Source organism: Mustelus asterias, chromosome 29 (assembly GCF_964213995.1).
Source record: "Mustelus asterias chromosome 29, sMusAst1.hap1.1, whole genome shotgun sequence".
In the NCBI taxonomy this organism is placed as follows: Eukaryota; Metazoa; Chordata; class Chondrichthyes; order Carcharhiniformes; family Triakidae; genus Mustelus; species Mustelus asterias.
Window position 1 is genome coordinate 546210 of NC_135829.1, and position 27892 is coordinate 574101.

The 27892-nt window shown below is 45.0% G+C and overlaps 1 protein-coding gene across 2 annotated transcripts; it reads right to left on the minus strand.

Annotated features, from left to right (window-relative positions):
• Window positions 1-149: 149 nt before the first annotated feature.
• On the minus strand, window positions 150-27812 carry tm2d3 (TM2 domain containing 3). 2 transcript variants are annotated; one of them, XM_078199869.1, is made up of 7 exons: window positions 25350-27812; window positions 24182-24277; window positions 23840-23997; window positions 18990-19164; window positions 18216-18291; window positions 1724-1801; window positions 1532-1620 (listed from the first exon to the last, which is right to left on the minus strand). In XM_078199869.1, the coding sequence occupies exons 1-6, from the start codon at window positions 25414-25416 to the stop codon at window positions 1762-1764; spliced, it is 612 nt and encodes a 203-aa protein (XP_078055995.1). In that variant the 5' UTR covers window positions 25417-27812; the 3' UTR covers window positions 1532-1620; window positions 1724-1761. The 2 variants fall into 2 exon arrangements, with proteins under 2 accessions (XP_078055994.1, XP_078055995.1); XM_078199868.1 differs by lacking the exon at window positions 1724-1801 and having other exon boundaries at window positions 150-1620.
• Between the last annotated feature and the right edge of the window lie 80 nt (window positions 27813-27892).

A 27892-nucleotide genomic window follows, 5' to 3' on the forward strand; every position in this document is an offset into this window, starting at 1 on the left:
AAACAAGTTACAGCAGTTTAAGAATCATGAAGGCATAGTCCTCCAGAATGATTGAAATATTTCTTGCTGTAGCATTGCATAGGCACAAATATTAATCTTGTTCTACTGGGAACAATGCTGGCAAGTCATGCAGGTATATTCAATAAGACCATCATCCCACGTGCAGGCAATTGACAAATTTAATATGAAAAGATGAGACTTATTCAAATTATGGGTTATATTGATCCAGCCATGTTTATTCAGTTTTGTAACAATACAGAACGATAATCTGTCCATGTCTCAAGCCAGCAGTTACCAACTGCTTGTAATTCAGGCAATATTAGTAACCATGGAAGACCAGCAATCTTGAGAAATATATAAATAAGAATTGAATCATAATCCTGTTGATTTAACATCGATACAGTACCAGGCTGCAGATTGTTGAAATTAGTGATCAGTTTACCCCTCCTAATCTCACTTCCCCAGTCTTGGAGCTGGGCTGTCAGCTATGTTGCAACCTTGCCTGAGACAAAGTTCTTTTTGATTGACATCACATAACCCTCCTATGCCACACAAGGTGGTTCCCATTATCATGTGCATCTGCTAATTCCACTGGCCAACGTTCTGGTGCTGACAGAGAACTGCTACCGCACTTCTCATGGTTTGTGTTCCCTTTGGAATTCCGAGCAACGGGTGTAAAGTCATAATTGGTGCAGCTGGACTGATTTGTGTTACACTCGGGCACGAAACCTGGCACACACTGCCACATGCAATTATATCAGAATTTACTTACCATGTACACTGAACTGCAATGGAAGCAGACAGGTATTAATTCCAGTTTCAAAGATACACCCATCCCCTCACTGCATTTTGAGCTAGCAGAAGCTGCTGTGCTTTCATCACTTATAGCAATCCCAGCAAACACAACACAGCAATATTCCTAATTTGCTAGGCTGAAAAGCCCACAATTTGGTGATTACTCTACCACCATTACTATTTATCTGAATTCTTTTTCTATTATCCCAGTGAATGAAACATGAGAAACACAGAAAAAATGATAATGTTTCAAACAGCTTAATTTTTTCCATGTTGTTTATGTCCAGGGAATTCCATATTAAATTCCACTTCTTGACAGGATCATTAATCAGTGTTTCTCAGGAAAATATTGAATCCTTGCCATATCAAATTGCTGCAGCCCTCCACAGGAGGACTCAATCAAAACCAGCAAGAATCAAAGGAATAATCAATGGAAAAAGCAACAAACCACGAGGTCCCAAGGATGCCTTCATTGGTCTCTTCAATCATTAGCCATTCTCACCTTGGTAAAGAAAGGCAAAAATGATCTCGGTACAAATACTGTGTACAACAGCAGCACTCTTTCCCATCGCTTTCCTGCAGCTGCTGCTCCATAACTCCGTATGGTGCTGTTACTTGTACAATTCAGGGCCGGCACAGGGCAAGACTTCATATGCAGCTCAGATGTAGAGAGAGCCATCTGCAGGACCAACATACCCAATCCCAATCAGCAGCACATCTATCAGGGTCCATATTCCAAGTCCTCCAAAGCTGAAGAGTTTGCCAAGACCCTCCTTCCATTGGCCCAAATAGAAGCGGTCAGCTCCGAACCCTCCCAATGTGATGCTGAAAAAATTAAAACTTCCATTAAGTACAGAAATGGTAATCAACGGGTTCCTGGTTTTACTCCCTGGCCCACAAATAAACACAAAGATCATCTTTTATTTGCTTTTCTCTTGGCTGACTCCTTAACATTTCCACTGTTCCTTATCTCATCGAAGAATGTACGACTGATCTCACTGTTCTGCTAAGAAAGATCAGTCAGAGTTCCTACGATTTATCACTGTTGAGTTACCTCTGCTGGAACAAACACATGAATGGACTCAGTCTTGCAGTTTAATTCAGTCCCACACACAAAATTACTGGTTGGAGGCGGCTCGCAGGGGAGATCACACCCCACAGAGGATCAGTTTGTCAATTCTCGTGGAAGTTATGCATTTTAATAAACAATATCCAGCCAGTCAATAGTCAAGTTAAAGAACCCAAGGAATCTAATTGCAAAGGTAAGGGATGATTTGTGCCCTATATAGCATTCTTAGAATACAATGATACCCAAGATTACAGCACTAACACAAACGTTAAATTAAAAAACCTTGTGTTCATTAATCTCATTTCCCACCCACTGCTCTGCCCCATAATCCTGAAAAAAAGCAAAATATTCTGCATGCTGTAAGTATTCAGACAGCATCTGTGGAGAGCAAAACAGTTAAGAGCTCACATCAATGAATTATCAGAACAAACAAATATCAACTCTTGTTCTCCCTCCAGAATTGCTGCCATGCAGTTCCAGTAATTTTTTGGTTCAAGTCCAAAGAAACATGCCAGCTTCATAGGACAAAAAGAACCCTTTAAACAAATTCATGGCAAAAATGTTTGACCATATTGCCCATCATGCTTTGCAACAAATTGAATGGGACTGAAAATAATGCAGGCAAGAAATTGGTATATGAATTTATAAAGACTAGGCCTTTGGAAGATGGAACACAGTCCTCCAGCAAAATACAAAGTCTTTTTCTAAGAAGAATGACTGCAAGGGGCTTCACATTATGGATAATTAGTGAAGAAAGCGAAAGAAAGATGAATGGATTTCTGGGCAGGTTCAAACCCTCCGGTTCAAGCAAATGATGCAGAATATAATTGGGTATTGTATTTTAAAAGATATGTCCTCGAATGCTGCGAATTGTCAATATAGTAACAGTTACTGAAGAACACATCAAACATTGCCACTGGAAGGAGATGTCTGACCGAGCATTTGAAAGTAGAGTTTGCAATCACGGAGCTGCTTACTTCAGGTGGTTGTATGGCTGGCTGGTAACATATTTGAGCATTCTAATGCTAGGTATTGTAACAACATTTACTTGCCGGAGTAAAGTGACAAATCAACTTCCCTTTCTCAACCTTTTAAATCTGCAATAACTTTCTGAAATCGCTTTAATTCTGTAATATTGGGTACAAATGAACTAATCCCAACAACCCTTTGAGTAGTCAATTTGTTAGGTTATAATTCGTGAATTGAAACAAACTGGGCATTTAAAACAAGGAGGACATAACCCTCCCTCCTCCTCGAACCAAAAAAAAAGGAACCGAGGGGGTGGGCAAGCAAGATAAGATTCTTATATCTTAAGTGTACAAGGGCAGAGATAGCAGTTAGGGCAGTGATATGCTCCTCCTGCCAGATGTTGGAGATCAGGGAGCATTCTAGTGTCCCTGACAACTATGTCTGCAGGAAGTGTGACCAACTGCTGCTCCTCGTGCACTGCACGGTTTGATTGGAGCAGCAGCTGGACAAACTGCAGAGCATACAGGGACGGAGTGTGATAAGACACTAACTTCAAGGAGGTCGTCACACCACAAGTCCACAGGGAGGTGACCGCCTGGAGAGGCAAACAGATAAGGCAGGAGTCTCCTGTGGCTATGCTCCTCTCAAACAGGTACACAGTTTTGAATACTGTTTGGGGAGGGGGGGGGGGGGGGGGGGGGGAGGGGGGGGGGGGGGGGGGGGGGAGGGGGGGGGGGGGGGGGGGGGGGGGGGGGGAGGGGGGGGGGGGGAGGGGGGGGGGGGGGGGGGAGAAAAGAGATAGCTTCTTGGGAAAATACCAGCAACAGCCAGGCCTGTGGTAGAACAGGGTTGGGCAAAGTCCAAGCAAGTGATAGTAGTAGGAGACTTGATAGTCAGGGGCACAGGCAGGCATTTCTGTGGCCGCGAGCAGGACTCTAGGATCATGTGTTGCCTCCCTGGTGCCGGGGTCGTGGAGTCTCTGAGCAGGTACAGGACATCCTGAAACGTGAGGGTAAACAGACAGATGTCATTGTCCACATTGGCACAAATAACAGACAGGGAGAGGGAAAAGATCCTGCAAGGACAATTCAGCAAGTTAGGTAGGGAGCTAGGGTAGTTATCTCAGGATTACTCCCCGTGCCACGTGCTAATGAGGCTTTGAACAGAGAGATAGTACAGTTGAACACGTGGCTGAACAGCTGGTGTAGGAGGGAGGACTTAGATATATGGATCACTGGAACGTCTTCTGGGGAAGGTGGGACCTGTACAAGGAGGACGGGTTGCACCTGAACTGGAGAGGTACCAATACCCTGGGCGGGACGTTTGCTAGTGCTGTTTTGGAGGGTTTAAACTAGTGCTGCACGGGGTGGGAACCGGAACAGCAGACCAATCAGTGTAGGGACTGAGGAAGAAAGTGACACTGAGATAAACATAGCACAGAGTAAGAGCAGGCAGAGGGAATCCGTGGGACACAACGGGATTGGAGGTCTCGAGTGCGTTTGCTTCAATGCAAGAAGTATAACAGGTAAAACAGATGAACTGAGAGCCTGGATTATTGTGTGGAATTATGATGTTATTGCAATTATGAAAACATGGTTAAAGGAGGGACAGGACTGGCAGCTGAGCATTCCAGGATACCGTTGTTTTAGACAGGACAGAAGGGGAAACAAAAGGGGTGAGGGAATTGTAGTGCTGATAGGGAGCAGATCACAGCGGTGTTGAGGGAGGACACATTGGAGGGATCTTGCAGTGAGGCATTATGTGTGGAGCTCAGGAACAGGAAGGGTGAAATCACAATGTGGCGAGTGTACTAGAGACCATCCAACAGCCGCAGGAGACAGAGGAGCAGATGTGTGGTCAGGTACTGGAAAGGTGAGAAAAAACAGGGTAGTTGTGGTGGTGACTTGAACTTCCCCCATATTGAGTCTTCCTTACAGCCAGGGTCTCGGACAGAGAGCAATTTGTTAGATGTGGCCAGGAGGACATTTAGACACAGTATGCAGACAATCCAACCAGGGAGGGGGCGATACTAGACTTGGTACTGGGGAATGAGCCGGGCCAGGTCGATGTTTCAGTGGGGAAGCATTTTGGGCTTAGTGACCATAATTCCATAAGATTTCAGGTAGTCATGGATAAGGACAAGAGTGGCCCTCGGGTGAGGGCGCTTAACTGGGCGAGGGCCAATTACATCCCAATTAGACAGGAACTGGGGAATGTGGATTGGGAGCAGCTATTTGAGGGCAAATTCATGTCTGGCATGTGGGAGGCTTTTAAAGGCCGGTTGATTGAAATGCAGGACAGGCATGTCCCTGCAAAAATGAAGGATGGAAATGGCGGGATTCGGGAACCATAGATGACAAGGAAAATTGTAAACTTTGTCAAAAGAGAAAAGGAAACATATGATAGGTCCAGGCATCTTAAAACTGACAGAGCCCTTGAGAGTATAGTAAAAGTAAGAAGGAACTTAAACATGGAATTAGGAGGGCTAAAAGGGGCCATGAAATGTCTTTAAGTAACAGGATCAAGAAGAAAACCAAGGCTTTTTATGCATGTATGAGCAAGAGGGTAGCCAGAGAAAGAGTAGGCCCACTCAAGGACGACGGAGGCAAGTTATGTGTGGAGCCGCAGGAAGTGGGCAAGGTTCTTAATGAGTACTTTGTATCAGTATTCACGAAGGAGAAGGATGTGATGTATGTTGAGGTCAGGGATACGTGTGTGAATGCTCTAGAGAATGTCAATAAATCAAAGAAGTAGGTACAGAGGAGATGTCAGGGGTAAGTTTTTCACTCAGAGGGTGGTGGGTGAGTGGAATCGGCTGACGTCGGTGGTGGTGGAGGCAAACTCGTTGGGGTCTTTTAAGAGACTTCTGGATGAGTACATGGGATTTAATGGGATTGAGGGCTATAGATAGGCCTAGAGGTGGGGATGTGATCGGCGCAACTTGTGGGCCGAAGGGCCTGTTTGTGCTGTGGCTTTCTATGTTCTATGTTCTAAGTGTTGGGTATCCTAAATTGCATTAAGATAGACAAGTCCCCGGGGTCGGATAGGATCCCAGGTTACTGTGGGAGGTAAGGGAAGAAATGGCTGGGGCCTTAACAGATATCTTCACATCCTCTTTGACCACAGGTGAGGTTCCATAAGACTGGAGAATAGCCAAAGTTGTTCCCTTGTTTGAGAGGGGAAACATGGGTAATCCAGGAAATTATAGTCCAGTGCCTGTGGTGGGGAAGCTTTTGGAGAAGATACTGAGGGACAGGATATATGTCATTTGGAAGAAAATGGAGTAGTGACAGGCAGCATGGTTTTGTACAGGAAAGGTCATGTCTCACCAGCTTGATGAGTTTTTTGAAGAGGTGACAAAATTAATTGATGAGGGAAGGACTGTGGATATATTTATATGAACTTTAGTAAAGCGTTTGACAAGGTCCCACATGACAGATTGGTACAAAAAATGAAAATCTCATGGGATTCAGGGTGGGCTGGCTAGATGGATACAGACTTGGTTATAGAAGTCAGAGAGTAGCAGTGCAAGGGTGTTTTTCAGAATGGAGATTTGTAGCTAATAGTGTTCTGCAGGGATCAGTGCTGGGACCTCTGTTTCTTGTAGTTTATATATGTGATCTGGAGGAAAATGTGAGTGGTCTGAATGGTAAGTTTGCGGATGACACCAAGATTGGTGGAGTTGATCAGAGGATACAGCAGGATATAGAAGATTGGAGACTTGGGCACAGAAATGAAGAACAAAGAATAGTACAGCACAGGAACACACCCTTCGGCCTACCAAGCCTGCGCCAATCATCTTGTCCTATCTGGACAAACCACCCATATCCCTCTACCCCACCTGTTCATGTGTCCATCCAGATAAGTGTTAAATATCGCTAACGTGTCTGCCTCAACCCCTCACTTGGCAGTGCATTCCAGGCCCCCACCTCTGTGTAAAAAAACTTCCCCCACACATCTCCACTGAACCTTTTGGCCCCTTATCTTGAACTTGTGCCCCCTTGTAATTGTCATTTCTGCCCTGGGAAAAAGCTTCCAACTGTTCACCCTATCCATACCCCTCAATTTTATAAACTTCTATCAGGTCGCCCCTCAGCCTCCGTCTTTCCAGGGAGAACAATCCCAGTTTATTCAATCTCTCCTCATAATTAATATCCTCCATACCAGGCGACATTCTGGTAAACCTTCTCTGTGCTCCCTCCAAAACCTCCATGTCTTTCTACTAGTGTGGCGACCAGAATTGGACACAGCAAGGATAGGCAACAACACCTCCTCCACGATCACCCTCAACACCGGTGCCCCACAAGGCTGTGTTCTCAGCCCCCTACTATATTCCTTATACAACAATGACTACGTGGCCAAATTCCCCTCCAATTCGATTTTCAAGTTTGCTGATGACACCACCGTAGTGGGTCAGATCTCAAATAACGACGAGACAGAGTACAGGAATAAGAACATAAGAAAAAGGAGCGGGAGTAGGCCATCTAGCCCCTCGAGCCTGCCCCGCCATTCAATAAGATCATGGCTGATCTGAAGTGGATCAGTTCCACTTACCCGCCTGATCCCTATAACCCCTAATTCCCTTACCGATCAGGAATCCATCTATCCGTGATTTAAACATATTCAACGAGGTAGCCTCCACCATTTCAGTGGGCAGAGAATTCCAGAGATTCACCACCTTCTGAGAGAAGTAGTCCCTCCTCAACTCCTCCTAAACTGACCCCCCTTTATTTTGAGGCTGTGCCCTCTAGTTCTAGCTTGCTTTCTAAGTGGAAAGAATCTCTCCACCTCTACCCTATCCAGCCTCTTCATTATCTTATAGGTCTCTATAAGATCCCCCCTCAGCCTTCTAAATTCCAACGAGTACAAACCCAATCTGATCAGTCTCTCCTCATAATCAACACCCCTCATCTCTGGTATCAACCTGGTGAACCTTCTCTGCACTCCCTCCAAGGCCAATATATCCTTCCGCAAATAAGGGGACCAATACTGCATACAGTATTCCAGCTGCGGCCTCACCAATGTCCTGTACAGATGCAGCAAGACATCTCTGCTTTTATATTCTATCCCCCTTGCGATATAGGCCAACATCCTATTTGCCTTCTTGATCACCTGTTGCACTTGCAGACTGGGTTTTTGCGTCTCATGCACAAGGACCCCCAGGTCCCTTTGCACAGTAGCATGTTGGAATTTTTTGCCATTTAGATAATAATCCAATTTGCTATTATTTCCTCCAAAGTGAATAACCTCGCATTTGTCAACGTTATACTCCATCTGCCAGATCCTCGCCCACTCACTCAGCCTGTCCAAATCTCTCTGCAGATCTTCTACGCCCTCCACACGAATCACTTTTCCACTTATCTTTGTGTCGTCTGCAAACTTTGTTACCCTACACTCAGTCCCCTCCTCCAGATCGTCTATATAACTGGTAAATAGTTGAGGCCCCAGTACCGATCCCTGCGGCACGCCACTAGTTACCATCCGCCAACCAGAAAAGCACCCATTTATTCCGACTCTCTGCTTCCTGTCGGATAGCCAATCCCCAACCCACGCGAACACCCTACCCCCAACTCAGTGTGACCCAATCTTCTTCAGCAACCTTTTGCGAGGCACCTTATCAAACACCTTTTGGAAATCCAAAAACACCGCATCCACCGGTTCCCCTCCGTCAACCGCACTAGCCACATCTTCATAAAAATCCAACAAGTTCGTCAAGCACGACTTTCCCCTCATGAATCCATGCTGCGTCTGCTTAATCGAACCATTCTTATCCAGGTGGCCTGCTATTTCTTCTTTAATGATGGATTCCAGCATTTTCCCAACTACAGACGTTAAGCTAACCGGCCTGTAGTTACCCGCCTTTTGTCTATTTCCTTTTTTAAACAGTGGCGTAACATTAGCCTTTTTCCAATCCGCCGGCACTACCCCAGAATCCAACGAATTTTGATAAATAACCACTAACACATCCGCTATTACCTCTGACATTTCTTTCAGTCATGATGTGGAGATGCCGGCGTTGGACTGGGGTAAACACAGTAAGAAGTTTAACACCACCAGGTTAAAGTCCAACAGGTTTATTTGGTAGCTTGTGTGGCTTTTGCTACCAAATAAACCTGTTGGACTTTAACCTGGTGTTGTTAAACTTCTTACTGTAATTTCTTTCAGTACCCTGGGATGCATTCCATCCGGGCCCGGGGACTTGTCCACCTTCAGTCCCGTTAATCTACCAAGCACTGCCTCCCTGGTAACATTAATTGTATTGAGTACCTCTCCTCCGACCAACCCTCTATCGTTAATATTCGGTAAACTATTTGTGTCTTCCACCGTGAAGACCGACACAAAAAACTTACGTAAAGTTTCAGCCATTTCCTCATTTCCCACTATTAAATCCCCCCTCTCGTCCTCCAAGGGTCCAACATTCACTCTTGCCACTATTCCTTTTTATATATTTGTAAAAGCTTTTACAATCATTTTTTATATTTACAGCTAGCCTAGCTTCATAACCTATCTTTCCTTTCTTTATCGCTTTCTTAGTCGAATGAGATCGAGAATCTGGTGAACTGGCGCAACAACAACAATCTCTCCCTCAATGTCAACAAAACGAAGGAGATTGTCATCGACTTCAGGAAGCATAAAGGAGAACATGCCCCTGTCTACATCAATAGGGACGAAGTAGAAAGGTTTGGAAAGCTTCAAGATTTTAGGTGTCCAGATCACCAACAACCTGCCCTGGTCCCTCCATGCCGACACGATAGTTAGGAAAGCCCACCAACACTTTTACTTTCTCAGAAGACTAAGGAAATTTGTCATGTCAGCTACAACTCTCACCAACTTTTACAGATGCACCATAGAAAGCATTCTTTCTGGTTGTATCACAGCTTGGTATGGGTCATGCTCTGCCCAAGACCGCAAGGAACTACAAAAGGTCGTGAATGTAGCCCAATCCATCACGCAAACCAGCCTCCCATCCATTGACTGTGTCTACACTTTCCGCTGCCTCGGCAAAGCAGCCAGCATAATTAAAGACCCCACGCACCCCAGACATTCTCTCTTCCACCTTCTTCCTTCGGGAAAAAGATACAAAAGTCTGAGATCACGTACCAACCGACTCAAGAATAGCTTCTTCCCTGCTGCTGTCAGACTTTTGAATGGACTTATCTTGCATCAAGTTGATCTTTCTCTACACCCTAGCTATGACTGTAAGACTATATTTTGCACTCCCCCGTTTCCTTCTCTATGAACGATATGTTTTGTCTGTATAGCGTGCAAGAAACAATACTTTTCACTGTATGTTAATACATGTGACAATAATAAATTAAATCAAAATCAGTATTCTAAATGTGGCCTAACGTTTTATATAACTAACAATTTGCCAACTTTTATACTTGATGCCCCGGCTGATGAAGGCAAGCATGCCATATGCTTTCTTCACCATCTTTTCCACCTGTGCTGCCACTTTTAAAGATTTGTGGACCTGTACTCTCAGATCTGTGTCTCTCTATGCTCCTGATGACACTGCCATTTATTTTATAGCTCCCACCTGAATTAGATCTACCAAAATCTATCACCTCGCATTTGTCCAGATGGAAAGATGGAGTTTAATCCGGACAAATGCAAGGGGATGCATTTTGGAGGATCAAATTTAGGTGTAAATTATGCTGTAAATGGCAGAACCCTTAGGAACATTAACAGAGAGAGATCTGGGCCTGCAGGTCCAAAATTCCCTTCATCACCTTGGCCAACACAGGTGGCCAAGGTGATTAAAACATGTGGCCTGCTTGTCTACATCAGCTGGGGTACTGAGTACTAGAGTTGGGAAATCATGTTGCAGCTATATAAAAGCTTGGGAAAGCCGCATTTGGAGTATCACATGCACACTACCAGAAGGCTGTGGAAGCTTTGGAGAGAGTGCAAAGAAGGTTCACCAGGATGTTGCCTGGTCTCGAGGGCATTGGCTACGAGGAGAGGTTGAATAAACTAGGATTGTTTTCACTGGAAAGACAGGGGCTGAGGGGAGACCTGATAGAGAATTATGAGAGGCACAGACAGAGTGGATAGTCAGAGGCTTTTTCCCAGGGTGGAAGTGTCAATTACAAGGGAGCACAGGTTCAAGGTGAGAGGAGGAAGTTTAAGGGAGATGTGCAGGGGAAGTTTTTCCACGCAGAGGGTCATGGGTGCCTGGAACACGCTGCCAGAGGTGGCGGTGGAAGCAGTCACATTAGCAACATTTGACAGGCATCTGGATGGATACATGAATAAGGAGGGATTAGAGGGATACGGACCGAAAGGGCAGAAAGTGTTTTTTAAGTTTAGTTGGGGCAGCATTATTGGCACAGGCTTGGAGGGCCAATGGGCCTGTGTGCTGTACTTTTCTTTGTTCATTCTCTAAGGTGCGAAGGGCAAGAGGCAAGGTTTAAAGGAGATGTACGAGGCAGATTTTTTTTTTAAACAGAGAAGTGGGTGCCTGGAACTCTTTGCCAGGGAAGGTAGTGGAAGCGGATACGGTAGTGACTTTTAAGGGGCGTCTTGACAAGTACATGAATAGGATGGGAATAGAGGGATATGGTCTCCGGAAGGGTAGGAGGTTTCAGTTAAGTCGGGCAGCATGGTCAGTGCAGGCTTGGAGGGCCGAAGGGCCTGTTCCTGTGCTGCCATTTTCTTTGTTCTTTGTTCTATTCCTTCTCCACTCGCTCAAGTTGAACTAACCAGTTTATCTCAGCATTTCCATCTGAGCTTCCAACCCATATCCTCTCCATCACAAAAACACCCCACAATTCATAGCATACTGAACCCCAGCGCAACCTATCTGCTGCTGAAATCCTCACCCATCATTTTGTCACCTCCAGATCTTCTTATTCCAATGCTCAAAGAACAAAGAACAGTACAGCACAGGAAACAGGCCCAAGCTCGGAGGGGATGAAAGGATTGCTCTACGAGGAGGAAGACTAAAATTGAAAATTTCCCATGCTTTTTAAAAGAATTAGGCGTGAATGAAACATACACAATTCCGAATGGGCTTGACAGGATAGATTCTGAGAACATGTTTCCCTTGGCTGGGGAATCTGAAACACAGGACCAGACTCAGAATAAGGTTCAGCCATCTAGGACTGTGGTGAGGTGGAATTTCTTCATTCAAAGGCATGTGCCTCTGACGAACTCTATTCCAGAGAACTTTGGATGCTCAGTCATTGAGCATATTCAAGACAGACATCAATAGATTTTTGGGTACCAAGGGAAATGGGGATAATGGGAGAAGATGAGTTGAGGTAGATGATCAATTATGATCCTACTCAAAGTCAGAGCAATCCCAAAGGGTCAAATGGCACACTCCTGATCCTATTTCTTACATGTTTATGTTCTCTGCTGCCCACTCATCTTACAATAAATTCAGCTAATCTAAATTTCTGCTGCTCATATCGTAACCGGCACCAAGTTCCGTTCACCAATTACCCCTGTGTTTGCTGACCTATATTAGCTCCAGGTTCACCAACATCATCAATTTAAAATGCATATCCTCAAGATCAAATCCATCCAAACATCACCCTTCCCTATCTTTGTAAAGTGTTCCAGCCACACAATCCTCGGTGATCTCCGTCTTTCACCAGTTCTGACCTCCTGTGCACCCTCTATTCAAGGGTATTTCAAGCACAATTTGGAAATAATAAAATCAATTGCTGGAACCAGGCTCCGGATGTAAACAGCATTTAATTTTTAGGCACTAATATCACAACCTAATTCAAACCAAACCCTACAGAGAAAGAAACTGTCTAAAATCGTGAGTAAACCAACAAGAAAGTTTGTTTGTTTGTATTCATTTTCAGGACGTGGGCGTCAGTGGCTCGGCCAGGATTTATTGCTAATTTCCAATTGTCCTCGAGAAGGTAATAGTGAACTGCCTTCCTGAACAACTGGAATCCATGTGGTGTAGGTACACCCACAGAGCTGTTAGGGAGGGAGTTCCAGGATTTTGACCCAGCAACATGGAAGAAATAAAGATATATTTTGTGGGTTCAATTAAAACAGACATTCATGACACTGAAACAAATCCCTAGTATTAAAATGCTGGCTGCATCTGTCTAAGGCTCACATCAAGACACTGTTGTACAACTCATTCTTGTCTTCACTTCAGCCCCACCTCTCTTTGATTTGTTGGTGATAGTGTGAAGAAAATATTCCACCAGATACTCTGTTCCATCAAACCAGAAGCTAGGCAAAATAAATGAACTATTTATGACATTTCTATAAACAAACATGAACCAAATTCTCAAATACAAATTCAACTACATGCTTCAAAGGCACCTTTCAAATTATTTCCAAACATAAGGCCACACTTGGAATACTGTGTGCAATTCTGGTCACCCTATCATAGAAAGGATATTATTAAACTAGAAAGAGTGCAGAAAAGATTTACTAGGATGCTGCCGGGACTTGATGGATTGAGTTATAAGGAGAGGCTGGATAGACTGGGACTTTTTCCTCTGGAGCGCAGGAGGCTGAGGGGTGACCTTATAGAGGCCTATAAAATAATGGGGGGCATAGACAAGGTAGATAGTCAATATCTTTTCCCAAAGGTAGAGGAGTCTAAAACTAGAGGGCATAGGTTTAAGGTGAGAGGGGAGAGATACAAAAGTGTCCAGAGGGGCAATTTTTTCACACAGAGGGTGGTGAGTGTCTGGAACAAGCTGCCAGAGGTAGTAGTAGAGGCGGGTACAATTTTATCTTTTAAAAAGCATTTAGATAGTTACATGGGTAAGATGGGTATAGAGGGATATGGGCCAAATGCAGGCAATTGGGATTAGTTTAGGGCTTTTTTAAAAAATGTAAGGGCGGCATGGACTAGTTGGGCCGAAGGGCTTGTTTCCATTGCTGTAAACCTCTATGACTCTAAGTGTCAGAACAGATTCAATGGGTTAAAAATTATTTGAGGAGGTAATTGACGTCATAGGTAAGGGAGTGTCCATGGTTGTTAAATGGGCTTTCAGAAGTTATTCAAACAAGGTTCCAAATAAGTCATTAAAAATGAATGCACATGAATTGAAGGCACTCTATTCGATTGGACAGGAATTGGTTGGAGATTGGAGCAGAGTAGGTATAATGGGTATGATACCCATTATACCTATTCTGTTTGTTCAGAAGGCATTCAACAAGGTTCCAATTAAGGGACTGTTTAAAAATAAGCACATGGAGACATCCTATTATCTTGGGTAGAGAATGATTGGAAACAAATTCAGGATAATAGGTACGGACTGCAATTGGCCAAATATGGCGAATAGAGCCTCCCAGGAATCTGAATTGGGCCTTCAGCTATTCAATATATAATTTACATCTAACTTGATTGCAAAAGTAACTTTTATACAAGTTTGTTAACATTAAGGATGGTGGCACAGTAAGTAGAGTGGAATCAAGGGTGGGAGCTGAAAGTTAAAGGTCGCTGATAGATTAAATGAGTAAGCAAAACGATAGCAGATGGAGTTCAACATAAGAACAACTGGGATTATTCACCTCAGACCCGTGATTTTCTAAACGAGAAGCAAAGAACTATGAATGAGCAGAGACAGTTTAGAAATCCAACCAATCACTATATGAGCTAATAAAATGCTGGTCTTTATCTCAAGGGGACAGGAATACAAAGGGGTTGAATTTCTGTTTTTTACTCCATTTTTAAAGTTACTAAACCAATGCTCAGAATCAACTGGGCAAACCCAAATTCATTCCTTGCTTGTTCCACAAACCAAATTCAAAATGCAATTGAATCCAATTCATGGTCCCTATAAGAGACAAACAAGATCCAAGTTGATGGCATTGCACCCCATCTTGGGCTTTATCCAATGTTTGATCTTAGCCAAAAAAGGTGGAATTTCTGTTGCAGCTGTGGAGCTCGGGTTAGACCCCGTCTGGAGAACTATATTTAGTTAAGGATGCCATACCTCAAAGGGATATTTGACTTTCGAAGAGATGAGAGCATATTCACCAGAATTATACCAGGGCAAAAAAGGATCAAATTACATGGGACAGGTTGTGTAGATTCAACCTGCATTCCCTTGTATATAAAAAAAGTGATCTAATTAGGCATTTCAGATTATTGAAGCATTTGATAGGGAAGAGAGAGAAACTCTCCTGTCTGGTGGAAGATCCAGAATGATAACTAATTAGAGCTAAGCAATTTTGTTTGCTCTTACTTATTTAATAACATAAGAACTCGGAGCAAGAGTCGGCCACCTAGTCCCTTGAGCCTGCTCCGCCATTCAATAAGACCATGGCTGATCTTTTCTTGGATTCAGCTCCACTTACCCGCCCGCTTACCATAACCTTTAATTCCTTTACTGTTCAAAAATCTAACGTTGCCTTAAAAACATTCAACAAGCTCGCCTCAACTTCTTCATCGGGAATTGCACAGATTCACAACCCTTTGGGTGAAGAAGTTCCTTCTCAACTCGGTCCTAAATCTGCTTCCCCTTATTTTGAGGCCATGCCCCCTAGTTCTAGTTTCACCCGCCAGTGGAAACAACCTCCCTGCTTCTATCTTATCGATTCCCTTCATGATTTTATGTGTTGATAAGATTCCCCCCTCATTCTTCTGAATTCCAATGAGTATAGTCCCAGTCTACTCAGTCTTTCCTCACAAACCAACCCCCTCAACTCTGGAATCAACCTTGTGAATCTCCCACCCCCTCCAGTACCAGTATATCCTTTCTCAAGTAAGGAGACCAAAACTGTATACGGTACTCCAGTTATGACCTCACCAGCATCATAACCTCCCTGTTTTTAAACTCCATCCCTCTAGCAATGAAGGACAAAATTCCATTTGCCTTCTTAATTACTTGCTGCACCTGCAAACCAACTTTTTGCGATTCATGCACAAGGACACCCAGGTCCCCCTGCATAGCAGCATGCTGCATTTTTAAAACTGTTTAACTAGTCCATTCTGCTGCTATTCCTACCAAAATGAATGACCTCACATTTACCAACATTGTACTCCATCTGCCAGACCCTCGCCCACTCACGACTGTCTATATCCCTTTGCAGACTTTCAGTGTCCTCTGCACACTTTGCTCCACTACTCATCTTTGTCTCATTTGTGAATTTTGACACACTACACTTGGTCCCCAACTCCAAATCATCTATGTAAATTGTAAACAATTGCAGTCCCAACACTGATCCCTGAGGTACACCACTGATCGCCAACCAGAAAAGCACCCATTTACCCCCACTCTTTGCTTTCTGTTAGTTAACCAATCCTCTATCTGTGACACATTACCTGTGACACCGTGCACCTTTATCTTATGCAGCAGTCTTTGGTGTGGCACCTTGTCAAATGCCTTCTGGAAATCCAGATACACCACACCCACAGGTTCACCATTGTCCACCGTGCTTGTAATGTCCTCAAAGAATTCCAGTATATTAGTTAGGCATGACCTGCCTTTCATGAACCCATGCTACATCTTCCCAATGGGACATTTTCTATTTGATGGGATGCGAGTCTCACTGAAAAGGCCAGCGTTTGTTGCCCATTCCTAATTGCCATTGTACTCAGTGGTCATTTCAGAGGATAATTAAGAGTCCACCACTTTGTTGCGGATCTCAGAGTCACATGTAGGTCAGACGGGCAAGGACAGAAAATTTCACAAATGGGTTCTGATGATCAACGATAATTTCACCATTACTGAAACTAGTTTCCAGATCAAAGAATTAATTCCAGATTCTTTCAAATTGAATTTAAATTCTACCAACTGCTATGGTGGGATTTGAACCTTTGTCTCGAGGCATTAGCCTGGATCTCTGGACTACAAATCCAATGACACTGCCACTACACCACTGTTTCCTCATATTCAAGCGGTGTGAAAAGACTTCTTCAAACAAAAGTTAATGAAAACCTAGAACTCTCCCCAAAAAGCTGTTGTCGATTGAAAATGTCAAAAAAATGAGAATGATAGTTCCTTATTAGGCAAGGGTATTATGGGTTACAAAACCAAGGTAGGTAGATGGGAATTAAGGATTAGAGCAACCATGATCTAAGTGAATGTTAGAACAGATTTGGGAGCTAAATATCCTCCTCCTGTTCATATGAATTCACTGTTCAGTATTTCTGAACTCTTTCTGGAGTGTGGAAAGTCCTAAAGCAAAATTGAAATGGGATCAAATGAAGGAAGTGAAACCAATACAATAATTTCTGTTACAAGCGTCAATCTCAGAAATAACCATAAGATCAACACTAGACTCAACAAATATACTGAGCTCTACAACTGGTTCAAATAATTTCATCTGGCACCACACCCATAATAACCTCTTGCAACCCTTACAGGTGGGAATGAGTGGGAAGGAAGGGCAGATTGATTCATTCAAATGGATGTTTACTTAATGAAAGTGAAACTCTCTATGAACGGTAGCACTGCGGCTAGCACTGCTGCTTCACAGCTCCAGGGCCCTGGGTTCGATTCCCGGCTCGGGTCACTGTCTGTGTGGAGTTTGCACATTCTCCTCGTGTCTGCGTGGGTTTCCTCCGGGTGCTCCGGTTTCCTCCCACAGTCCAAAGATGTGCGGGTTAGGTTGATTGGCCAGGTTAAAAAATTGTCCCTTAGAGTAGGTTAGAGGGATTAGCGGGTAAAATATGTAGGGGTAGGGCCTGGGTGGGATTGTGGTCGGTGCAGACTCGATGGGCCGAATGGCCTCCTTCTGCACTGTAGGGTTTCTATGTTTCTATGTTTCACCCGGAGGAAACCCACGCAGACACGAGGAGAATGTGCAAACTCCACACAGACAGTGACCCGAGCCGGGAATCGAACCCAGGGCCCTGGAGCTGTGAAGCAGCAGTGCTAACCACTGTGCTACCGTTCATAGAGAGTTCCACTTTCATTAAGTAAACATCCATTTGAATGAATCAATCTGCCCTTCCTTCCCACTCATTCCCACCTGTAAGGGTTGCAAGAGGTTATTATGGGTGTGGTGCCAGATGAAATTATTTGAACCAGTTGTAGAGCTCAGTATATGCTCCGGTTTCCTCCCACAGTCCAAAGATGTGCAGGTTAGGTTGATTGGCCAGGTTAAAAATTGCCCCTTAGAGTCCTGGGATGCGTAGGTTAGAGGGATTAGCGGGTAAAATATGTGGGGGTAGGGCCTGGGTGGGATTGTGGTCGGTGCAGACTCGATGGGCCGAATGGCCTCCTTCTGCACTGTAGGGTTTCTATGATTTCTATGAACCATTGAGAGTTCTGGGCAGTTTCATTCCTGTAAAGACAAATCACCTTATTGTATCACCCTGGATGATAAAGAGGTCACTCAAAGGGCTGTCAGGTTTTGACAAGAGCAAGAAAAAGATTAAAAACAAGTCTTCAAATAGGAACTTCAGCCAAGAAACAAAACATATCACTACATGGTCTCTCACCTCAGAGCCAACGCAGTTGACCACTTGTAACCCCCTGTCCAATTGCAATACATCTTCTTTCGAAACGTACGATTACCTGACGAACAATGGGAAAATCACGTCAATCAAAGAGTCCGAGTTTACGCATCATATTTACTTATACCAGAGTAACCCGTGTCTACAGTTAAAAAATCATAAAGGAATATGTGCACCTGAAAACGTAAAACAAAACTAAAGAACAGTCTTACTAATGTACTGTCAAGTTTTAGTACATTGTTGAATCTCCCCAACATTAAGTGGTTGGTTCAGATCCACTGATACAAACCCCATCCAGTGCAGCAACTAGTTGGCCAAGTTAATGTGCACACCACATCTCTGAACAACTAAACAGACTAATCAACCCAGTTCTGATCGCTAGTCTATACTGAAATAATTGATCTCAATGAGTTGCACTGAAAAGGTTAGTATCATTTGTTCTTTTAATTGGTTGTCCAAAATAGGACAAAGTTAGTATTGGTCTTGACAGCCAAGAGAATCAGAGGGGTTTGATCCAACAAGTGTTTTATACAACTGTGAGATCACTTCTGGCCCTCACGAGTTACAAAATTCGGAATTCCATTGTACACGGACCCTCAAGTCTCTTTGGACTTCAATTGTTCCCAGCTAGTTATTCCATGGCCAGTAATCTGCAGAAACTAACATTTTCAATTCAAACCATCTGCAGCAACTTTATCTCTATTTCTCCTAATTCTTTGACACACACTTTTCACCAGCTCTCCCTAAAAGGCCACTTACCAAGACAATGCACGTGTTTCAAAGTTGTGCAGTTGGAGATAAAATATTCCCGCGGGCACTGCACTGTCTTGCATTTGGTGGTTTCTTTGCAGTGGTACTCAGTAGGTGGCAGTTGCCAACAGAACCGACAGATCATTGTAATTTGGAATGTTTTCTGTTCCACCTTATTTTCATCCTAAGTATCAAAAAGAGCAAAACATAAAAACGTAAATATGGGGCAAGAAATGACTGATAATATACAAGTTCCTATGAGGGCTATTACTCCCATGTAGTTATGACTGCAGATTTATGATGAAGAATACAACCTTTAAAATGGACAATTTATATTGACATTGGTGACCCAAATTGATAAATAATGGATGTCCAGTGGCTAGAGGCTGAAACTGCACAAATGTTAGTGAGAAAAATCATTGGCATCACCACGAGATGTAAATTGTAAAAGCCGTTGTGAATTAGATCAATTATTTTTGCATGCATCAGGAATTATACCTGACTCTTGTTATGAACAGATGAGAGAGGGTGGGCTGATTCCCCCTTTTTTCTCAGCTAACTGCAACAAAATGCTTTTCAATGAATAAGTGTTTTAATCCTCGAGTGCTGTGCCTGTGAAGAACAAGGGAGGCTTTCTGGTAAGTTTAAATTAAAAGAAGGAATAGACATTTATTCTTCTCAGTATCCAAAATGTATCAGCACCACGCACGCACTCAGTGACTGCAGAAATAGTAGCTGCATTGGTTATTGGCTTCCAAAATTCCTTAGATTCGGGAAGGGACCTTGAAAGGGTTAATCACACAAGTTTAAAAATCACATTAGCTGCAAGCTGAACCTCAGTCACACATGACAGTACAAATGACAGGTTTTTATTAAAGCAAGCCCAGATGGGGGTCAAGAACCATCTTATTGAATGATGTGCAGCTGCAGTTCATGTCTGCCCATGAGAATAAGGAACAGTGGCAAAGGAGGTTGAGATATAGCTATCATTTCTTGATAATATAACATGCACAAGTTTTAATTGGACATTATACCCTTGTGTATCTATCATGTACCCGTAACAATGATTGGATAGAGATAACTCCTATATGTCTATTGGTATATGCTAATTACTTGTAATCAAAGTGGAGATTAATTGCCCACGTATTTCTAAATTTTTCATTCTTCATTCAGAGTCTTCTTGCTATAGTAAATCATCCTGAACCACTCTGTTACTTAGTCTGGCTACTTGAGGAGAATGATAGTTTTAAATACAACAAAAAAACCATTGTAACAGTCCCAGAAGATTGCAAAATAGCTAATGTAACACTTGTATTCAACAGATAAGAGAGACAGAAAGCAGTTACCTAACTTCTGTCATTGGGAAATTGCTATAATCAAATTTTAAGGAAGTTATAGCTAGGTACTTAAGAAATCAGAATCTGATCAGATTCAACTTAGGAATATGAAAGGGAAATTATTTAAATGTATTTGTTTTTGAGGAACTAACAAGCAAGGGGGATGGAGGGGTACATTAGATTTTGGTGTACTTAGATCTTCAGAAGGCATTTAACAGGGTCCCACATCTTCCTGGGTTAAAATATCAACCTTTTGACCCACAGTCTCCCACTGCAGAGAGATCAGGCCTAAGTAGGACTGGAATAAGCAGTGATCCACATAACTCAAAAAAAACAGACATAAATAGGGCCCCACGTGGCTACACATGCCCACACCTTTTATCTGTATGAAGAGAGACAAGTTAAAGAAGAAATTATTGAATGACAAGTTCAGTCAGGCAGAGGAGACAGGCGGTGCAAAGGGAATGCTCAGGTCTCCATTCACTGAAGAAGCGGAGAGCCCTCAGATCCTCCTGGTAGAGGATGAAGCTGTAGAGGGATTGGATATCCATTGTAAAGCAGAACCTGTTACAACCAGGGAACTGGAACTGTTGATGTAATGTAGGGAATCAGAGAGATCACGAATGCAGTTGGGAAGAGACTGGACAGGGACAACTGAATGGAGTCAAGATAGGACAAAGTGAGTTCCATGTGACATGAACGGTCTGACATGTGTGAGGTGGTGGCACAGTGGTGTAGTCACTGAACTAGTAATCCAGAGACCCAGGGTATTGCTCTGGGAACATGGGTTCAAATCCCACGACAACAGATAGTGGAATCTGAATTCAATAAAAATCTGGGATTGAAAGTCGAATGATGATCATGAAACCACTGTCGATTGTCATAAAAACTAGGGAAGAAAATCTGCCATCCTTACATGGTTTGGCATACATGGAACTCCAGACCCACAGCAAATGGCCGAGCAAGCCACTCAGTTTAAGCAACTGCCATATCCTATAAAAGAATTTTTAAAAATGATCAGTCTACCAAGGCGGTCTTGTTTGTGGATTTTGGGAAGGAGGTAGAAGCAGGCTGTGCGAGGTTGGGGGACTATGACGTTGGTCGCTGTGTAGGGGAGATATCCAGAGATGATGAGGTCAGTGACAGTCCTGGAAACAATGGTTTGATGTTTGGTGCAAGGGTCAAGTTCAGGGGAAGGTAGCAGGAATTGTCTGAGAGTTAGCACTCAGCCTCTGCAAGGTAGAGGTCAGTACTCCTGCCTAAAGAAGTGAGCACAGAGACAGAGACAATGAAAGAAGAGGTCAGCATTGTGCAATATAAAAGGAAAGTAACGAAGTATGGTGGCAGATTTTCAAGGAATGTTTGCCTGGAGTTCTACATGACAACGTTCCGATGAGACAGGGAGGTTTTGGTAGGTTACGGGAACCATGGTGCACGAAAGCTGTGCTGAACCTAGTCAAAAGGAAAAGGAAAGCGTACAATAGGTTCAGAGAGCTAGGCAATTATGGGGATCTAAATGAGTATATGGCTTGTAGGGAGGGACTTAAGAAGGAAATTAGGAGAGCCAGAAGGGGTCACAAGAAGGCCTTGGCAGATAAGATTAAGGAGAACCCTAAGGCGTTCTATAAATATGTGAAGAGTAAATGGTTGAGATGTGAAGGAATAGGACCTATAAAAGGCGAAGGTGAGAAAGTCTGTATGGAACCAGAAGAAATAGCAGAGGTGCTTAATGAATACTTTACCTCGGTATTCACGGTGGAAAAAGACCTGGGTGGTTGTACTACAGGATTGTGGTGGACTGAGAAGATTGAGTTTGTCGACATTAAGAAAGAGGGTGTGTTGGAAATTTTGAATAGCATCAAGATAGATAAGTCGCCGGGACCAGATGGGAAGTACCCCAGGTTACTGTGGGAAGCGAGGGAAGAGATTGCAGAGCCTCTGGCGATGATCTTTGCGTTGTCGACGGAGATGGGAGAGGTTCCGGAGGATTGCGGATGTGGTTCCTATACTCAAGAAAGGGAATAGGGATAGCCCAGGAAATTACCAGCTGGTGAGTCTAACCTCAGTGGTTGGTAAGTTGATGGAGCAGATCCTGAGGGACAGGATTTATGAACATTTAGAGAAGTTTAGTATGCTCAAAAGTAGTCAGCACGGCTTTGTCAAAGGCAAATCGTGCCTTACGAGCCTGGTGGAGTTTGAAAATGTGATTAAACATGTTGACGAAGGAAAAGCGGTAGATGTGGTTTACATGGACTTCAGCAAGGCGTTCGATAAGGTCCCCCATGCAGGACTTCTCGAGAAGGTGAGAGGGCATGGGATCCAAGGGGCTGTTGCCTTGTGGATCCAGAACTGGCTTGCCTGCAGAAAGCAGAGAGTGGTTGTAGATGGGTCTTTTTCTGAATGGAGGTTGGTCACCAGTGGAGTGCCCCAGGGATCTGTTCTGGGACCCTTGCTGTTTGTCATTTTCATAAATGACCTGGATGAGGAAGTGGAGGGATGGGTTGGTAAATTTGCCGACGACACAAAGGTTGGTGGTGTTGTGGATAGTTTGGAGGGATGTCAGAAGCTGCAGCGTGACATAGATAGGATGCAAGACTGGGCGGAGAAGTGGCAGATGGACTTCAACCCGGATAAATGTGTAGTGGTCCATTTTGGCAGGTCAAATGGGATGAAGGAGGATAATATCAAGGGTAAGACTCTTAGCAGTGTAGAGGATCAGAAGGACCTTGGGGTCCGGGTCCATAGGACTCTTAAATCGGCCTCGCAGGTAGAGGAGGTGGTTAAGAAGGCGTATGGTGTGCTGGCCTTCATCAATCGAGGGATTGAGTTTAGGAGTCGGGAGATAATGATGCAGCTTTATAAGACCCTCGTCAGACCCCACTTGGAGTACTGTGCTCAGTTCTGGTCGCCTCATTACATGAAGGATGTAGAAATGATTGAAAGGGTGCAGAGAAGATTTACAAGGATGTTGCCTGGATTGGGTGGCATGCCTTATGAGGATAGGCTGAGGGAGCTCGGTCTTTTCTCCTTGGAGAGACGAAGGATGAGAGGTGACCTGATAGAGGTGTACAAGATGTTGAGAGGTATAGATCGGGTGGATTCTCGGAGGCTTTTTCCCAGGGTGGAAATGGCTGCTACGAGAGGACACAGGTTTAAGGTGCTGGGGAGTAGGTACAGGGGAGATGTCAGGGGTAAGTTTTTCACTCAGAGGGTGGTGGGTGAGTGGAATCGGCTGCCATCAATGGTGGCGGAGGCAAACTCGATAGGGTCTTTTAAGAGACTTCTGGATGAGTACATGGGACTTAATCGGATTGAGGGTTATAGGTAAGCCTATATATAGGCCTAGGTAGGTAGGGACATGACTGGCACAACTTGTGGGCCGAAGGGCCTGTTTGTGCTCTAGTTTTTCTATGTTCTATGTGATCTTAACAACTTAAATCAATAAAACTAAAGATTAAGGCCTGCAGAAATTGTGAGTTATATGTCCATAATCCCCAGACATTGTCCAGAAGGTTTACTTACTGTGCACTGTACACCTGGCTTGACCGTACAGTTGAACGATACATCCTTTCCATAGGTGCAGTTCCAATTCAGCTGACAATTCATACACATTGGTGGCAATTTGACACACAATCCAGCACTGGGGCAGTCTGCCAGGTAAGGAGGTTCTGTGGTTATTGCTAGAAACAGTGACAATAGAGTTGCAGTGAATCATCAGTGTATCAAAGCCACATCTTACATGTAGACAGATCTTACATTCTACTTTAAAAACGATTATCGCAAGAGTCTATTTTAACAAACATTGACTACAGAAGAGGAGTAACAAAAAGATAGAAGTGACATTGTTATTCCATATTTCCTTACAGTCTGCTGGATGAGCAGGGGTGGTGCCAAGGGTGGATGGAATTACAGCATCTTTGGGTGACAGCATTCCGTCAGGTTCCTTGGTGCTCAGGGAGTCTGTTGGAGAATATTTACACCGTGTTCAGGCTGTAACTTGTGTATCATTCACCAAAATAGCAGCATCACAAACAGGCCATGAGCTACAATGTCAAGTAGATAAACTCAGCAGGACAAACAAGCAGTGTCAGATGTCAATGAAGAACAGGAGTCAGGGAAAGGGATGGGAAGGAAAGCTAAGGTAAAGTGGGGGCAGGAATTGAAGAAATGTCGGCTGTGATTCCCTCACAGCGGCAGCCCAGCCCCGGGTCAGGGAGGGCACGGCAGCCCAGCCCAGCCCCGGGAGGGCACAGCAGCCCAGCCCCGGGTCAGGGAGGGCACGGCAGCCCAGCCCCGGGTCAGGGAGGGCACGGCAGTCCAGCCCCGGGTCAGGGAGGGCACGGCAGCCCAGCCCCGGGTCAGGGAGGGCACTGCAGCCCAGCCCCGGGTCAGGGAGGGCACGGCAGCCCAGGCCCGGGTCAGGGAGGGCACGGCAGCCCAGCCCCGGGTCAGGGAGGGCACGGCAGCCCAGGCCCGGGTCAGGGAGGGCACGGCAGCCCAGGCCCGGGTCAGGGAGGGCACGGCAGCCCAGGCCCGGGTCAGGGAGGGCACGGCAGCCCAGGCCCGGGTCAGGGAGGGCACGGCAGCCCAGCCCCGGGTCAGGGAGGGCACGGCAGCCCAGGCCCGGGTCAGGGAGGGCACGGCAGCCCAGCCCCGGGTCAGGGAGGGCACGGCAGCCCAGCCCCGGGTCAGGGAGGGCACGGCAGCCCAGCCCAGCCCCGGGTCAGGGAGGGCACGGCAGCCCAGCCCAGCCCCGGGTCAGGGAGGGCACGGCAGCCCAGCCCCGGGTCAGGGAGGGCACGGCAGCCCAGCCCCGGGTCAGGGAGGGCACGGCAGCCCAGCCCAGCCCCGGGTCAGGGAGGGCACGGCAGTCCAGCCCGGGTGCGGCTCGAGGTGAATCCCAGCCTCCGGCCTGCCTCTGGTCGGGGCACTCAGCGGCCTCAATGCCCGCGCTTTGGTCAACCAGGCCGACCGACATATCTCCACACCGAGCGGCGCGCCGCTCGGACAAGACCGCCGCCTCTGCACTCACCGCCCCGCAGCAACTCGAACAACCGCCACAGGCACAGGGCCCGTTCCAGAAGCTTCCACGCCGCCATCACGACCGAGACAGCCAATAGCAAAGCGCCTGCAACTCGCCAATCACAGCCGGCAAGGAAAACCAGCCAATCACAGCCGGCACCGGGCAGCTGGGCCAATCACAATCTACAGATGGAATATGAGCCAATTAGAGCCCGCCTACACAGAGGCTAGCCAATCAGAACGCGCATGCACAGAGTGCCAGGGCGCATGCGCTACCAGGACTCGTGAGAATCTGACCCTTGCTCAGAGTGCAGGTCGGTTCCATTCTCCAAAGGAGCAGCGCTCCGAAAGCTCGTGCTCCCAAATAAACCTTTAACCTGGTGTTGTGAGACTTCTTACTGTGCCTACCCCAGTCCAACGCCGCATCTCCACATCATGTCCACAGAGGCTGTCAGACCTGTTGAGATTTTCCAGCATTTTCTGTTTCAGATTCCAGTATCCACAGTAATTTGCTTTTATTTGAGAATCAGAGGATGGTTCACCTGGAGCTGCTCATTCACAATGTCCCCAGCTGCATTGACTTCATCTTATCCATGATGTGGAGATTAAAGGGGAGGAGGTGCTTGGTTGAGGCAAATCAGAGTAGATAAATCCCCAGGACCGAACAGGGTATTCCCTCGGACCTTGAAGGAGACTAGTGTTGAAATTGCAGGGGCCCTGACAGATATATTTAAAATGCCGGTATCCACGGGTGAGGTGCCGGATGATTGGAGGATAGCTCATGTTGTTCCGTTGTTTAAAAAAGGCTCAAAAAGTAATGCGGGAAATTATAGGCCGGTAAGTTTGACGTCAGTAGTAGGTAAATTATTGTAAGGAGTACAAAGAGATAGGATCTACAAATATTTGGATCGACAGGGACTTATTAGGGAGAGTCAACATGGCTTTGTGCGTGGTAGGTCATGTTTAACCAATCTATTAGAGTTTTTCGAGGAGGTTACCAGGAAAGTGGATGAAGGGAAGACAGTGGATGTTGTCTATATGGACTTCAGTAAGGCCTTTGACAAGGTCCCGCATGGGAGGTTAGTTAGGAAGGTTCAGTCACTAAGTATGCATGGAGAGGTAGTAAATTGTATTAGACATTGGCTCAGTGGAAGAAGCCAGAGAGTGGTAGTGCAGGATTGCTTCTCTGAGTGGAGGCCTGTGACTCGTGGTGTGCCACAGGGATCAGTGCTGGGTCCATTGTTGTTTGTCATCGATATCAATGATTTGGATGATAATGTGGTAAATTGGATCAGCAAATTTGCTGATGATACAAAGATTGGAGGTGTAGTGGACAGTGAGGAAGGTTTTCAAAGCTTGCAGAGGGATTTGGGCCAGCTAGAAAAATGGGCTGAAAAATGGCAGATGGAGTTTAATGCAGACAAGTGTGAGGTATTGCACTTTGGAAGGACAAACCAAGGTAGAACATACAAGGTAAATGGTAGGACACTGAAGAGTGCAGTAGAACAGAGGGATCTGGGAATACAGATACATAATTCCCTAAAAGTGGTGTCACAGGTAGATAGGGTCGTAAAGAGTGCTTTTGGTACATTGGCCTTTATAAATCAAAATATTGAGTATAAGAGTTGGAATGTTTTAGTGAGGTTGTATAAGACATTGGTGAGGCCGGATTTAGAGTATTGTGTGCAGTTTTGGTCACCTAATTACAGGAAGGATATTAATAAGGTTGAAAGACTGCAGAGAAGGTTGACAAGGATGTTGCCGGGACTTGAGAAACTGAGTTACAGAGAAAGGTTGAATAGGTTAGGACTTTATTCCCTGGAGCGTAGAAAAATGAGGTGAGATTTGATAGAGGTGTGTAAAATTATGATGGGTACAGATAGAGTGAATGCAAGCAGGCTTTTTCCAGTGAGGCTAGGGGAGAAAAAAAACTAGAGGACATGGATTAAGTGTGAAGGGGGAAAAGTTTAAAGGGAATATTAGGGGGGGCTTCTTCACACAGAGAGTGGTGGGAGTGTGGAATGAGCTGCCGGATAAAGTGGTAAATGCCACTTTTAACATTTAAGAAAAACTTGGACAGGTACATGGATGAGAGGGGTGTGGAGGGATATGGTCCAGGTGCAGGTCAGTGGGACTAGACAGAAAAATGGTTCGGCACAGCCAAGAAGGGCCAAAAGGCCTGTTCTATGGTTCTATCTGTAATCCCCACAACTTGCCTGGACTTGCAAAATCTCACTAGCTGTCTTGTCTGGAGACAATACACATCTCTTTAACCTGTGCTTAATGCTCTCTCCACTCACATTGTCTGTACCTTTAAGACTTGATTAGCTTTAAAGAGTCGCATTCCAATCATTATTCTGTAAATTGAGTTTGTGTCTCTGTATGCCCTGTTTGTGAGCAGATCTCCCACTCCACCTGACGAAGGAGCAGCGCCCCGAAAGCTAGTGGCGTTTGCTACCAAATAAACCTGTTGGACTTTAACCTGGTGTTGTTAGACTTCTTACTTCATCTTATCTCACAGAGCCCTGCAGCACTCTCCAATCTTCTTTGAAA

What these genes read in the sequence shown, in the direction of transcription:
- tm2d3 (XM_078199868.1), bottom strand. Translation starts at nt 25,416, where the DNA reads ATGGCGGCGTGGAAGCTTCTGGAACGGGCCCTGTGCCTGTGGCGGTTG. An exon ending in GTTCGAGTTGCTGCGGGGCG is followed by an intron (nt 24,278 to 25,349) that starts GTGAGTGCAGAG and finishes ATTCTCCAACAG; the next exon opens with ACTCCCTGAGCACCAAGGAA. An exon ending in AGCCAGGTGTACAGTGCACA is followed by an intron (nt 19,165 to 23,839) that starts GTAAGTAAACCT and finishes TTTGATACTTAG; the next exon opens with GATGAAAATAAGGTGGAACA.